General features: G+C 39.0%; 1 protein-coding gene across 5 annotated transcripts in view; it reads right to left on the bottom strand.

Annotated features, from left to right (window-relative positions):
- Positions 1–16,311, bottom strand: part of DROSHA (drosha ribonuclease III) — a 119,079-nt gene that overhangs the window by 14,640 nt on the left and 88,128 nt on the right. For all 5 annotated transcript variants that reach the window (XM_014781559.2, XM_014781557.2, XM_014781558.2 and 2 more), the window contains 4 exons: positions 14,634–14,704; positions 8,809–8,853; positions 7,139–7,296; positions 5,985–6,090 (listed from right to left, as the gene is read on the bottom strand). In XM_014781559.2, coding sequence (XP_014637045.1) covers positions 5,985–6,090; positions 7,139–7,296; positions 8,809–8,853; positions 14,634–14,704 — 380 coding nt within the window. The remainder of the gene's footprint in view (positions 1–5,984; positions 6,091–7,138; positions 7,297–8,808; positions 8,854–14,633; positions 14,705–16,311) is intronic.

The following is a 16,311-nucleotide window of genomic DNA, read 5'->3' on the forward strand; positions in this document are numbered from 1 at the left end:
TTGTAATCCTTGCTGTCTTTCTCACTATCCCTAATCATTCCTCTAAAAACAAACAAAAAATGTCTGCAAGTTCATCCTGCTGGTACACGCACAGTGCCTTGCATATAGAGGCACGGGGATTAGCAATTATTTTGAGCTCAATAGCACATAATAAAGGCTAAGAGAGTATAATATAGAGGAGAAAACTCATATGCAAGTGTTAAAACTTGCAAGTGTGACAAGACAGGCACTCTGGGTAGGTTCTACCCTAAAAAACAAAAACTTGAGGGGCTGCCCGGTGGCCTAGTGGTTAAGTTCAGCACGCTCCAATTCAGCAGCCCAGGTTCATAGGTTCAGATCCCGGGCACAGACCTACACTACTCATCAGCCATGTTGTGGCAGCGACCCACATACAAAATAGAGGAAGACTGGCACAGATGTCAGCTCAGGGCGAATCTTCCTCAACAACACCACCACAACAAAAAAAAGAAAACTTCAGTCTATGAAATAGAACCTCTTCCCTCTACAGCCCAATTCAAACTCAGTCATCCTAGAACAATTCATAAGCCTGAGCCTCTTAAGTAGGTCTTTTTGAATACCCAACATAGAGAACATTGTTTTTCCCCACCACCATTCAAAACTGGAAAACCACGATTTCATTTGCTCAACTGTCCTTGTTCTCTGTAAAACAAGTGTGCAAGAGAATGGCTCAAAGCTAACTAATGACTCCCAGTGTGAATTACTATAGCTGTGTGTTCTTTAATCACAATAATGAGTAATTGTCATCCCCCCCAATGCAACTGCACTAACCAATCCTCCACAAATTTTAAATTAATTTTAATCTTTGGACATTCATAAATAAATTTGCAGCTTCTTTCCTTATACATAAAACAACGTGCCACTTCCCTCCAGTGCCACTTCCTCTTCCCTCTCTATATGACTTAGCCACCTGCAAAACTCTCATTCTTTTATTTAGTTATCAGATATGTATTGAGAGCCTATCATATGCCAGGCACTGCCGGGCATACAGTGATAAATAAAAACATGCTCTCACACAACTTCGAGGCTAGTGGATAGGCAAACTGAAATAAGTGCCAGGAAGGAAAAGAACACAGAATTTCGACTGGGGGGTCACCAGGGAAAGTCTCCCCTGTGACCAGAAGTCACACCAAAATTGACATCTAATGGAAGAGTAGGAGATAGCAAGCAGATGAGAGTGAGGCAGGAAGCAGACAGTCTCCAGGTAGAACAGAACAGCATATACAAAGCCTGATGGCAGGAGGGGCCTTGGAGGAATACAAAGCAGGCCAGTGGAGAGGTGCAGAGTGAAAAAAATATGACACGAGGCCAGGCAGGTGGGCAGGCCAGAGCACCCAGGACCTTGCTTGTTCTTTAGTCACTATCCAAAGACAACTGAAGAGCATTAGACCGGCATGTGACCATCATTCATTCAAAGCATATTTGCTAAGCACTGATATGCCAGGAACTCTCCAAGCACCCAGGGAATCAGGAACGAAGAAAACAGACAAAAACTCTTGCCTCATGGAGTTTACACTCTGATGAGAACAGACTGACATTAAGTAAGTAAAATATACGGTATGTGCTAAGGAGAAAATGGAGATGAGGTTCCTCCTCCCAGGGAGGAGGGCTGGGAACAAAGGGAAGAGGCCGCTATTTAAGCAGGGTAGATTAAAGAAGGCATCATTGATAAGATGCCATTTGAACAGAGACCTGAAGGAGGTGAGGGATTTGGCCACAGCACGTGCAAAGGCCCTGAGATAAAGGCTTGCTTAGTGTCCTGCAGGAATCACACAGAGGCCAATGTGAATGAAGAGTCTAGGAGACAAAGTCAGAGACAGCAGCAGGGAGGCAGGTCATACAGGGTTTTGTAGGTAACAAGATTGTCTTTTACCCTTAAGATGGGAAATCTTTTGGAAGGTTTTGCAAATGAGAGGGCTATAATCTGACTTCCTTTTAAAAACGATCCTTCTAGAAGTTATGAACATAGACTGAAGGGTGCAGAGATGGACCAGTTGGGAGGCTATGGCTGTAATTTAGGGGAAAGATAATAGTGGCCCGGACCAGGGTGATAACAGTGGAGTTGGTGAAAAGTAGTCACATTCCACACAAACTTTTAAGGTAAAATCAACAGGATGTGCTAATGGCTAGGAAGTATACTATGAGAGAAGAAGAGTTAAGGATGACTCCAAGGTTTTCAGCCTGAGCAACTAGAAGAATAGAATGATCCTCACTGATATGGAGAACACCTAGAGAAAAGCAGGTTTCGCGGTGAAAATCAGTTTGTTTTGGACATGTTAGGTTTGAGATGCCTAACAGAAATCCAACTAGGGATTCTAGAATATCTGTAGATCCAGATATTCAAGTATATCTATAGATATATAGATATATGAGTCTATATATCTATATATAGGTATATATATATATACCTATATATAGATATATATAGGGGGAGAAGCAAAGGCTGAGAATATAAATTAGGAAGTACTGTACAGACGTATTCAAATCCATGAGATCACTCATGGAGAGGAAGTCAAAAGAGAAGAGAAGACATCTGAGAACTGAGGCACTCTAATTTTTAAGAGGTTGGGGAGACGAAGAGGAACAACCAAAGTGGACTGAAGATAAATGGCTAGTGTGATCACAGGAGATGTGTTATGAAAAAACTCCACTGGCTGCAGCATGTAAAATGGATTGGATGGGAGCAAGAGTTGTTACAGGAAGACCAAGGTAGGAAACTGTGACACTGTCAAACAGGCCTGAAACCTGGGCCTACTGAAGGATTTCTGCCTGAGACCACGTCCAGCATGGGAGAGTACAAGAATGTCCACAAAAATGGCAAAGGCCAGCTTTTCAAATAGTAGCATACATCTTGGGGGGAAATATGAGCATGCTGCATTGCCTAGTGCTTTGTATAAACGTAATCTTAAGAGTCCCATTCTTTGCAATTTAATAAATGCCACCTCTCCAAACTGGGTTTCTTTGTCAATCATATCCCTGTAACATTTTGACAGCTATGCAGAAACTACTGCAGTGGTCCAGGTGACAGAGGTCAGTAGAGAGGATTTGGGTGATGAAGACAAGGTGGTTACTCAAGAAATAACATTGTCAGGACTTGTGAATGGTCTGGAATATAGGGCAAGGCAGTAGACGGAGGAATCAAAGATGTCTCCTAGGTTTCTGACTTGCAACACTGGCTGGGTGATGTCGCCAGTGAATTACTCAGGGAATACTGGAAGGAGATCCAGGTGGGAGAAGACAGGAAGTTCAGTCTTGGACACGTGGAGATGCTGAGAAGGCAGCTGCAATTAGAACGCAGAAAAAAAATGGGACTAAAGAGATCCATTTGGAAGTCATCTACCTACAGAGTGAAACGGATGATACATATGGAAAAGACTGCCTCGGAGAGACTCTAGTAAGAACAGAAAACAGCCTAGAAGTGAGCCTTTTAGATACTGGAATATTCATCAGGTGAAAGAGTACCTAGAGGGGCGAGAGGAAAACCAGAAAAGTGCAGGGTGATAGAAGCCAACGGAACACAGTGTTTCAAGGAGGAGGGAGGGAGCAATCATGTCAATGTTGATGAGAGTGAATATCTTTTAAAATATGTATTTAACTGATGACTGATAATCTTTATTTTGCCAGTAGATCTGTTGGTCCTATTGATTTCTACCAAAGCTTTCGATGAATATAGTTAATAAAACCATCATATTATAATTTTGTCATTTGTTAACATCTTTCTAATAAGCTATTCAAAAATTATCTAATTTTAAGGCAGCAAGGCTGATAAACATTTTGGATAAAACTACAGTTAATGGCACTGAAACGATTTGGGAAAGAACATAAAACTGGAGTCTCTAGCATAGTCCTGGTTTTACCTTCATCTAGACCTTGGGCAAGACTCTTGCCTTTCTGAGCTCTGGTTTCATTATCTGTTCAATGCTGGGGGTGGGGTGGGCATGTACACAGTGACCAAGACAGGAAACAGTAAACTTGTTGATCTACATCATCCCACCTCTGCAAAATCCGAGAATTCACAATTAATTTTGTGAGAATACAAGGGTAAATGTGTGTATTTAAGTCACACATTTTCAACACACTCTATATGGCCAAAAAATGAACTTCTGGGGCCGGCCCCGTGGTGTAGCAGTCAAGTGCACACTCCACTGCTGGCGGCCCGGGTTCAGATCCTGGGCGCGCACCAATGCACAGCTGTCAGGCCATGCTGTGGCGGTGACCCATATAAAGTGGAGGAAGATGGGTACAGATGTTAGCCCAGGGCCAGTCTTCTCAGCAAAAAGAGGAGGACTGGCATGGATGTTAGCTCAGGGCTGATCTTCCTCACAAAAAAAAAAAAAAAAATGAACTTCTATTTCAAGCCATTTGGCTATCAGAGTACCTAGCTGGTCTGAGACATGGCAATTTGACAGCTACGGAGTCTATTCCCAAATGGAAGATACCGCACAAGCGTTTATTGTTTCTCTAACGTAGAGCAACATTCTAAGCACTAGTTTATTTCTGGTAAATGCTCATATGTTCTTAAGAATTTAACATTAATTCAAGAAGAAAAAATTTTCTAGGCCATCCAAAAGCAGTCAACTTCAAATGGTAATCAAACTGTTAATTTAAAACCAAATTTAAAATAAGAGTACTGCTGATTTCTCAGCACTTAATAATGGTACATGGGACATATAGTAGGAGCACAATCAATATTCACTGAGTGAGTGAATGGAAGGACCATATTTTGTTGGGCTTAGATTACATCTAAACATAGCCAAATCACCAAATTCTCCCTAATTCCAATATTTATGTCTCACATAATCCATTTCCAGGGTTCACAGTTGCAGAGATAAGAGCCAATTCTATTCAAAGCAAAACACGCATAAAAACTGTAGCGATGCAAAGCATGAAAGACTAATTTGCTTTAATAATAATAAAGAAAAAAGTCTATACTAACAAAATATCTTATAGATAGTGTACTACCACTTTTCTTTGCCCAATAAAACATTTGCTTTCTCAATGCCCGGTTCTAGAGGGACTTCTCAAAGGTCATTCCTTGTGCCTTGAGAGATCATGACTGGCTTCCAGATATGCTTTCTTCACCATTCTGGTTATATTATTGATCAATTTCACAAACAACAGTACACAGCAAATAAAAAAGCTCAATACACTTTTATAAAATGAAACAAAAGTGAGAGGAATGGGGACCATTTCACTTTGTTCATAAAGCAAACCTGGTCTCTATAAGCGTCTTTCAGCTCCACCGTGGTCTGGCCAAACTGAGCCCCTATTGCCTCTCTAGCTTCTGACTTTTCATGCTGTCACCTTGTTTTGAGTCCCAATGTGTGGAATGTCTTTGCATAGAAACTTCTTTCTACTAACTCCCAATGGCCAATCCTACCCATCTTTAAGGGCTCAATAAGCATCATATCCACAAAGCCTTCTTGGAACTCCAGGACTAAAAGAAATCTCACCTTTTCCTAAAAAGCACAACTGCGCAGTTTACCCACACCTCCTTATAATATTTAACACGGTTCTCCCTGTATTTAGTTATAATTACTGACTTATACTTTTTATAATGTACATGTACGTGTATACACATACCCATACACCATATATACATATATGGAGAGAGAGAGAGAGAGAGAGAGAATTTGTAGTTATTTACTTACATTTTTAATCTTTTCTAATAGTTTTTAAACTTCTTATGGATAGCCTAGGTGTCAACAAACATTTCCTCCCCCCGTGAAGCCTAGCTCAATGTCTTGCACAGAGTAGGTAATCATTAAATGAAGGAGTATAAAATGAGTTCTTATCACATATTGCTTTGTACACAATTTGCATAATGAAATGAATACATCCCTGTGATATGCTAAAGTGACCAAGAACTATGTCATCAATTACATAAATATATATTTGGCTCTTCTAATCTTCACTCTCTATTATATAGCAATCTTATTGGAGGGAATGATTTAACACAAACTCACAGTTAAGTGTCCTTCATGATGATCTGGGAAATGAATGAATAAGTACTCCGTGGCTACCAGTTGCATTATGGAATCACCTAGGAATTCCATCCTCTGATTGTGGCCTCTGAAAAAAGAAACAGCAATGTAAAGAGATCAATAAGCATTTGTAGATTTTTTTAAAAAACCAGAATTTTTAGAAAGGCACCATTTAAAAGAGAAATGTGTTCATTTTGCTTTAAAGCAGAAAACCAAATACAATTCCCTAAGGCCCCTCAATTGAGAAAAGATCTAAGTCAATACAGGTTGAGCTTCAAAGAAGGGTAAAGTGGGTACTATCTAAGGATTAAACAACTGCTAAAATAAAGACTAGTAAATAGTGCCTGGTAGAAACTGAGAAGCATCAATAGAAAAACAAAGTATAGTACACACAACAATCTGGCACAGACAGTCTCCACATAGACCAAACAAAGCAAAGAGGCCCAAGAATTTTCTTTGCTAAATTGTTACCTCTTCATAAGAAATATACACTCCATTATTCGAATCTGGAATCCAGTTTAAGGAAACTAAAAAAATCTATGACAAGAATCTTTACTCTTGACAGTTTAAAGACAGTTGTGAATATTTGATTTGGGGGAGAGAAGCCAAAAACGGAACTAAAAACAACCTACAAAGAAATAACATTTTGGTTATTTTCTTATTTATGTCACAAACTCATCTTTAAATCACTCATCCAGAGCAGGGGTTGGAGGGCCAAATTCTGTCCACGGCCTGTTTTTGTAAATAAAGTTTAAGTGGACACAGCCATGTTCATTCATTTACCCTTTTCTATGGGTGCTTTTACGCTACTATGGCAGAGTCAAATCATTGCAAGAGAGACCAGATGGTCTATAAAGCCCAAAATTTTTAATATCTGTCCCTTTCCAGAAAAAGTTTTACTTCCTTCACACTCTCTTATACTTTAGGAAGAAATAAAATGCCTGACAATGCGACCAAAAATCCTGGATTGGAGCATATCTCCTGTCCACACCAGTGTCTGGTTGCTCATCTATCTCACGATGTGACTTTCTTGGAAGTTTATTTGAAATCCCAATTCCTTTGAAGGGCACACAGCAAGGTGTGGGGCTGCCTGTCTAAATGGTCACATTGGAACTACACGAGTACTTCTAACTCACAGGGTCAGGTGGTTAAATCCCACCGTTCTCAGCGTGAATGCTCTTGCCAGAAGTCGAACATGAGTAAAAATTACTCCAATTGCTTCTTCAAACTCAGTAAGTTTCTGTAGAACTGGAGAAGTTTCAATAAGTTGTCGATCAGTATTCGGCTCTTGTAGCTACAAGAAAAGAGAAATAAATAAAAATCATGTGCAGTTTGTGGTTACAAGAGCAATTATCAATTCTAGGATAGTGTTTTGTAGAATTCCTTCTCCCATGGGCAGACATTTCTGAAATGCCAATAAAACACGGAAGCTTCTTTCTCATCTCTTAGAATGGCAAACAAACCTAATATTTAAAGAAGGCTCAAATAATATTTTCCAATCTTCTATCAAATTTCAAGGCCAAGTTCTGTACACAGATAGTTCAAAATCCCAAGTATTATACTAACTCTCCAAGGAAGAGACAAGCTGAAGAATTGCTGGTAGAGAATATATATATCCGGTAACGCAGTGGTTCTCAAACTTCAGCATACATCAGAACTCTTGCAGGGCTTGTTAAATGCAGATGGCCAGGTTCTACCCCCAGAGTTTCTGATTCAGTATGTCTAGAGTAAGGACAGAGAATTTGCCTTTCTAATGAGTTCTCAGGTGACACAGGTGCTGCTGGTCTGGGGACAACCCTCTGAAAACCGCTACATTAGAGTAACTCGACCACTGTGTGTCTTCTAGGGACCAACCTATTTTGGCAAATGAGCATCATTAAAACTGGATTCAGCTTCCACTGGAAATTATTATACCACTAGGGAGGCGCTCCACATAACAATGAGTTTTTAACAACTGGAGGAAAGCAAATACGAAAAGTGTAATTAAAATGTACATTTTCAACAACTTTGGGCAATTTCATATTAAGAAAATATTTCTAAAGTACTCTGAATTAATGCCATTTATTACTGCAAAGCCTCTCATGAGACAGTTCAGCCACTAGTGATTAGTCTTACTATATATATAATATACATACATGCATATATAAAAATATGTATATATGAATATACATGTATACACATATGTATATCTCCAAAGTAAAAGAGAAATGAAAGCAAAGAACAGTAAGAATTTTTAAACCAACCGGGGAAAAGGGTGTCAACACGTGTAGATCTTTTAAATTCCAAAATCTTGAGTAGAAAGGCATCGCAACAGTTACTATAATTTTAATTTACAATGCTTTATGCAATCTGAGTCAAAAGCTTCAATTTCTAAGATCCAAATCAGGTTACAACTTAGCAATGCTGATTTAGTATTTGTTCTACTTTCAGCTCAGGCTTGCTTCAATAATATTTTCTCTATAATAGCAGCCATGTAGATATACTGGAGTCAACATATTATGCTTTGAATATCACTTTTTTGGGGGAGAGAGGGGACCAAACCACAACCACACAAATAGTCCTTCCTGCCTCGTGAGGGAAGACGACTCCCGTGCTTCCCCCACCCCATGCCAGACCACATAAATGCAATGCATGGGTTCATTTTACTATTTGTTCCCAAGTTTTCCAGTTCTGATACCCCAGCTTCAAGTCATAATGCCATTGAAGAGAATCAAAGGAAAAAAGCAGGAGAGAAAAAGAGGCAAAGTAAAGTACCATGAATACGCAGAGTTATAAAGCTCACTGCAGACAGGAAGGTCACACTTACTTGAAGCGGGTGGAGAGGATAATTGAGCCAGACTTCGCGCAGGTCCTGGAAAATGGAGTGATGCCTTTAATGCTCGAGGGAGCCATTTAACACACTCTAGAGTACTAAATAAAATGCCATTATGTGAAATACTGAACTATTTCAGATGCTGACTCCACTTATTGCAAATTCAATAGTGCTAGCAAACTAATTTTTTTTAAAGTGTATTCGCCACTCAAACTGCCTGTAGTGACTCTAATTAGCCTATTAAGCTGAGGAGGAAAAGAGCCATCTTGCCCCCAGAAGTCAAAGACACCTTTCAAAACTTAGTTACACATTTGCTTAACCTAATACACTGGATTAAGCTGCTGTTTTAATTATAATGTTTAGTTTACCATTCCCCAGAAATGTGCATCAGCTGTGCCTTTTGTAATTAAAACTCATCTCAAATGTCCTTTATTTTAGGGACTAATTCATTATAAGGGAGCCATTTTAAGATGGATTGGAAAACATCCCATATCTAGTTCCTAAACTCTTAGATTTATAAGACCATATTTTCACTGTGGGTCATTGCAAATGTTTACTTGAAATAAGGGAATAAATGAATTTTATGGAAAATTGTACTACATTATTTTATCCACTTAGTTAAATCGAGAGGCAGTTATAATTACAACTTCCTCAGGATTAAAGTGTTTTTCCTTCACTTTTAGACTCTAGGGAGCCTCTGACTGAATCTACTTTCTGGCCTTGATGTTAGGTTTTTGGAATAAATAACCAAAAAATTTTTTAAAGAGAGAAAAACTATTTTTCAAAAATATTGGGGGGAGGAAGTACAGGAAAACTTATCACTTGTGACATATATGATGACAAAGTGAAATGAAATACCTGACATTTTTGTACAACTTGCATCTTAATAAAACACATTTAGGGTTTGGTTTTTTTTTTTTTTGCCAATATCAAAAAAAAAGTGCTTAAATATCGAAGTGTTCTTTTAAGGCACTTTAAAGGACTTCTCTTAACCAATTCAATACCCTTTCCCTTGAATTCTCTGTAGCATGAATTACACGGAATGTCACTCCCTTCTTGGAACTTTCTCTTGTTCTCTCAGTGCTTTTTTTCCTCCTCCTATACCCAAAATGGACATTTACCACACTTCCCCCCCGTGCCTGACCCTTTCATTACCTGCTCCTCTGGAGAGCGCCACCATTCCCTCTGCTTTAGCCACGACCTCAGTCTGGATTACTTGTTCGTCTCTGCTGCAGTTTTGACCTCTCATCTAAGCTACAAGTCCACAACTCTAAGTGCCTTAATGGGCATCTTTTACCTCATACCCACATGACCAAATAATAACTTTCCACCTTTCACCTTAAACTAGGGAGTATGATGCTAGGGAAGACCGCAGGCTCAGGAGTCAGGCTGCCCGGGTTTACTCCTGATTCCGTTATTGGCAAGTTGCTTAACCTCTCTGAGCCTCCCTTTCCTCCAGTATAAGACAAAGATAATTATGGTATCTACTTCAAAGTGGTGTCTGATGCCTCGATGAGCAATGCACTCAAAACTTTAAACCCAGTGCTGGTGCACAGAAAATGCTACTATTAATAGTGATGATATCAACAGTAACCATAAACAGATCTCTCTCCCGACCAACTCCAATTTCCAAACTCACAATTCTCAGGGACTTCTTGATTCACCTTTCTCCTTTCTCCTATGTGTTTTTCACTCAAAAATACTGTGATTTCTCCACTGATGTTTGCTACCACCCAACTTGGTGTAACTGCTTAACACCTCACGACAATTTCAACCGTGTTCATTTCCTTTAATCTACCCTGCATACTGAGATAAGGCTCTACTGCACCTTGGTGTCAGAGAAAATATCCTGGAGAAGATCTAGATTGGAACCCAGTTCTACCATTGATTAGCTCAAGGACCTTAGGCAAAGCCTCTATCTTCAGCTTGTTCTTCTGGAAAGTGTTCACTGACTGTTGGGACATTTCTTCATGCACCATATTTTTATTGAATACCTATTATGTATTAGCTTACTAAGATGAATAAGACATTATCCCTGTCCTCAAAGGAGCCTAGTGGGGAAGAAGGAAGGTAAATAAGCAGAATTTAATAAACTGGGATAAATTCTATAATAGCAATATATACTAAGTGCTGGAAAATTCTGCCTGGGGGTATCAGATAAAGCTTCAAACAAGAGGTGACTCTTCAGATGTATCCTTAAGAACACGAGGAATTTGGCAAATCAGCAGAGGGAGGGAATCAAAAGCAGGGCACCATAAATGACATATAATATGCCTCAAAGTACACAAGCACAAAAAGGTACCTCCTACTATGCAGAGCACAGAGGATTTCAGGGCAGGCAAAATACTCTGTGTGATACCAAAACAATGGATACATGTCATTATACATTTGTCCAAACTCACAGAATGTACAACACCAAGAGTGAACTGTAATGTAAACTATGGACTTTGGGTGATTATGATGTGTCAATATAGGTTCATTAGTTGTAACAAACGTACCACTCTGGTGGGGGATGTTGATAATTGGGGAAGCTATGGGCAGTTGGTATATGGGAAATTTTGGTACCTTCCTCTCAATTTTGCTGTAAACCTAAAACTTCCCTAAAAAAATAAAGTTAAAAATTTTTTGTTGTTTTTGTTGAGGAAGATTCGCCCTGAGCTAACATCCACAGCCAGTCTTCCTCTTTTTTTCTTTTTACGTGGGCCACGGCTACACCATGGCCGCTAACAGACGAGTGGTGTAGGTCCACACCAGGGAACCGAACCCAGGCTGCTGAAGTGGAACACACCGAACTTAACCATTAGGCCACTGGGGCTGGTCCTAAACAAAGCTTTTAATTAAAAAAGGTAATTCCTAGAATAGCACAATGGGGGAGTGAAAAGAAAGGAAACTGAAAAAATAGGTGGGACTCAGATTATGAAAACCACTAAATGCTATGTTGTATAGTACAAACTTTGGCAGGCAATAAATAAATCAAAGATTTTAAGCCAGAAAGACCATAATCAAATCTGTGCATTAAAAAGAAGACACTAAATATAGCATGAATGATGGACTGGAGCGGTGAGGAATGACACCCAGTTAAATAGTTCAAGTGAGCGACAAGGAGCACAGAAATTAAAGCAGTAGGATGGCCAATAGTGAACCAATTCAAGAGATGCTAGGGACAGAAAGGATAGAATTTTGCAACTGAATGGATACGTGGAGAAAAAGGCTTAAGGACAAAAGAAGATGCTAAAGCCTCCGGCTTAGATAAAAATAAAGGAAAGAGAAATATGTTTTTGACCTAAGGTGATGAGTTCAAATACTAAACCTGTCGAAATGAGGTGTCCATGGAACACCCACATGAGGCTGCCCAGAGTCCCTTTGAAAGACACTTTTTCCAATTTCTGGAGCTCCTGAGAAAGGCCTGGATCAGAGACACCAGGATGGATGTGTCAAGGACAAAAAGGAAGTAGGAGGGAGTGGGAGAACAGGAAAGATTACATAGCAATCGCTCCTTATCTTTCTAAGAGGGCCACTGGGACGACCAAATTCAAACAACGGCTCTGAATGTACTGGGTAAACCGGGAAGGGTTACACAAAGAGGAACACACAGAACCGGCAAAAGCTGTCTGGGGCTGAAAGAGTAAACATCAGTTCAGGCTGAGATGGAAAAAACAGCCCTGCTCTTAACAGGCCTGGGCAGACGACACACATAAAACCAGCTGCAAAGTTAACGGGAAACAGTGTTTTGCTCATGGTCTCGCAGAAGCTGTAAAATGCCAGGATGACCCCCTCTTTGAGAGACAACTGCTTTCTTGCCAATGTTGCCCTCTGACCTGCTTTGCTATGTCTTACCCCTGAGCAATGATGGCTGGGGATACTCAATTGCTAAACTGTCCTTAGCTCCTGACAGCACCCAATCCCAAATTAATTCCTTGCCGCTTCCAACCCAGCCTCAGACGTGGCAACCAACCAGGAACTGATCCCTGCATCCCTGGCCCTCCTCAGAATTGGTCAGCACCAGCTCAGGCCTCAGCAAGGCCGCCCGCCTCCCTCGAAACATGGAGTCAATAAATCTGACTGGGTCGGCCTACAGGTTTGTCCCCCACTGTCTTTTGTGGATTAGACTTTCACAGTACCAATATTCAAAAAAAAGTACAATGGTTCACCAACATCTCTCACATACTATAACTAACAGATGTAAACCAGCATGGAGATGTCAAACAAGGCAGAATGTCCAAGTGCGTGCACTTGAAAATGCTCAAGTGGAAAGACCGTATATTACTAAGCCCTGTTCAGTTTCATAAAAGACACACTAAAATGAATTCTGAATCTCAGCCATCTCATTTGTAAAAGAATGTTCAGATTCTGCTTTTCCATTTAGGCATTTATTCACTTCATTCCTTTAACAAATATTTATTAAACACCACACATGCCAGCATTGCACCCGGTACTGGAAATAAAAGATAAGCCTGCTAAGTAGACGAGTGGGAGAGAAGCAGCCTAAAGAGAGAAAAGAATGTAAACGAAAACCGATGCAATTAAGGACAAGGTGTAAAACTGCATATAATTCAGGAAAACAGGAACATAGAGTGGATGGGGGATGCAAGTAAAAAGGGAGACAGAGGCAGGGAGTAGGTGGGGGTGGGGGGACAAGTTTAAGGAGTGAGGGGACATGCAGAGGCAAGACCGGAGGGAGAGAGTAAAGAGGTCGCTGAAATTGCCAACAAAAGATAAATGCCAGAACAAAGATATTTTAAGATTTGAGAAAAGGTCTTAAAATACATGCCATCTGCTACAGACATAAATCAAGACGCACACTTGTTTCTATGTGTAGGGCAAAAGAGGGGACATGAAACATCTGTAGATAATTTTCCTATCAGGAGGAAATTCACACATATAAAATCATCACATATCTCTATAAAAACAGACAAAAAAAATCAAATCCTCAGATATGAACATCGTCCAGGTCACATTTTTCAAGACTATTGATTGTTTTTTTTAAACTATCCTAAGTAATACAGTAATAACATCTGACAGCCACTTAAGCTGAGGTTTCACAAGGGCTTAAAACACTGGCTTCCTATGTTCTTCATTGCTCCACGAGGGCTATTTCGTTCAATTATAATGACATTTCAATTTGGAATACAGAGTTGCCTTTCCCTTTAAATGTTAAATTGACTTGTTTTGGTACAAAAAGCATCCAGTATGCTCAATTACATGCAGGATTAAAAAGGTAGCTCTAACAATATTAATAGCTTAATACTTTAGTAGCAACAGAAACTATTTTAGAATCTATCATTTTTTTTTAAACTATAATTTGCCTTAAAAAAAAAAGTACTTCCACAACTCTTTATTCACAGCCCTATCAGAAACTCCCTATGAACTGACTTTCTAAAATAGATGTACATTTATCTAGTCTACATAATTTACATAAAAAAAAATCATAAACAGAAAAGCCAAAAGGCTATAGCTTCCACTAAGCCTGCATGGCGTTAAGTACCCAACGATTATAAAATAGAAGATCATAATTAACTTCAAGATACTTCAAAAGAAAGCAAAGTCCTACTATATTTGTATTTATGTTTAATTTACAGGTGACCATGAAGACACACGGAGTTTCAGGGAGAAGACAAACTTCCTAGTGTAAATGTCCATAGAACTTTCCATCTGCAACAAGTGAATAAGCTATTTTTGATGTACCTGAAATCTCCCACCCATGGTGGATTTGAGATTTTGTTTCTCTTACACTTTCTTTAAAATACAAAGACTAACTGATATAAAATCTTCTGTAATGATATATAAGCGAGAAAAATCAAATGATTCGAGATAAATACCGGATCATTAAAGAGTAGGCGCCCAAATAACTGTTTGGCTTCCTCCAGGCTTCCCTCCAAGTAAACAGCTCCTAGACAAAAGGAAGAGAATGTCAAAAGGAAGGCTGCGTTAATATTCAGAGAAAATTACATATCTCTATAAAAAGCAAAAAGGCAAGCCAAAACCCACTCACAGAAAAAATCAACAAGATCAGAAGCAGTTGTTTTAAAGGTAGCATTTTCTCTCATTTTAGCTCTGCTTTGTATTAGAAATTAGACTGAAATACAAAATTCACTTTATTAAATCTAAATCTAATATCGTAAGTAAAAGAGGTTAAATATGAACAATCATGAAGGATATGGATATGAACTTACAAGGGAACTAGGCACAAATACTTGACTTCACGAAAATGTTAATGTCTTTTTTTCTACATTTACAGCTTATGTTTCAGACCAAAAAATCTGATAGACCAAATTTGAGTTCAGAAAAACAAAGGCTTCTACAAATAAAAATCAGGACAACCTTTACCTTTAATTTGAAATAATTAAGCACTGTACACGCATTTGCCATTAATCACCAGCAAGTACTGTAGTAACATTTTAATTGGGTATCAAATACTCTGGGGTAGCGTAGTCATATATTCTTGAAATCATATTTTTACATCTCTCTTCAGAAAGGTTACTTTCCATGTAAAATATTAAGATACTTAGTCACCAGGGCTTTTGATGACTAAATACATTTATTATTTATCAATAGTTGTAGTAATAACAATAATAATAATAATGATAGTAATAGTAGTAGCAGTGGTTTGGGGGCCACTTACCCCCTAGGCACCATGCAAAGCATTTTCATATTCTTATCTTCACTTTCGTGGGTGCCTCAGTAAGAGGGTGTTACGTTTATAGGATTTAGGTCATAGTAGGTGATCTGGGGGAGGGTTTAAGGAAATGGAACTTTGCCCTGGATTGGATGCTGCCATGACTGGATATTAAGACCCTTACATCTATCTCCATGTCATAGATGTGGAAACTGAGGCTCAAAGAGATTCAATAACTTGGCAAAGACACAGAGCTGATAAATGGTGCCAAAGGGAATTGAATCATGTCTGCCTGGCTCTGGAGCCAAATGTAACACTAACTGTCAAAAATATTATGTGTACAGAGCACAGTAATTCCATGTGACAAACTCTCTGAAAATAGACATATCCGTGGAAAAGAGACATAGCTGTTAAAAGACTGTGGATAATTATTAAACATTCTCTTGCTACCATCATCAGCATAGAACTATAATGGGAAGCTTTTATATTCATTTTCAAAGGAAGAGGGCAAAATTGATAAGGAAGTACAAAGGCCTTTGAAAAATAAAGTGTACTCAATCATTTACCTAAAAAAATTAAGGGCTTGTCAATCTACTCTAACATTTCATTGTAAAGCATACGTGCAATGACCAGCTAATTAACTCTTCATAACTTTCCTGTACCAATAGCTAACTATGTTTTGGTTACAATAAAAAAGAAACTGAGGAAGTAACGTGCTTGAATGAGGAAGTAAGGTGTCTGCATCAGTCTTGCTTCAAGTGAATAAATAATAGTTATACAGACTCAAGCCTTGGGATTTTAAAAATGCAGTGTTCTCAAGATGTTTAAATCAGAAAATCTTGTGAACAGTTTAAAATGTGATCAAAAACAATATTAGTGCC

Source organism: Ceratotherium simum, chromosome 18 (genome assembly GCF_057802395.1).
Source record: "Ceratotherium simum simum isolate JZ-2026a chromosome 18, ASM5780239v1, whole genome shotgun sequence".
In the NCBI taxonomy this organism is placed as follows: domain Eukaryota; kingdom Metazoa; phylum Chordata; class Mammalia; order Perissodactyla; family Rhinocerotidae; genus Ceratotherium; species Ceratotherium simum.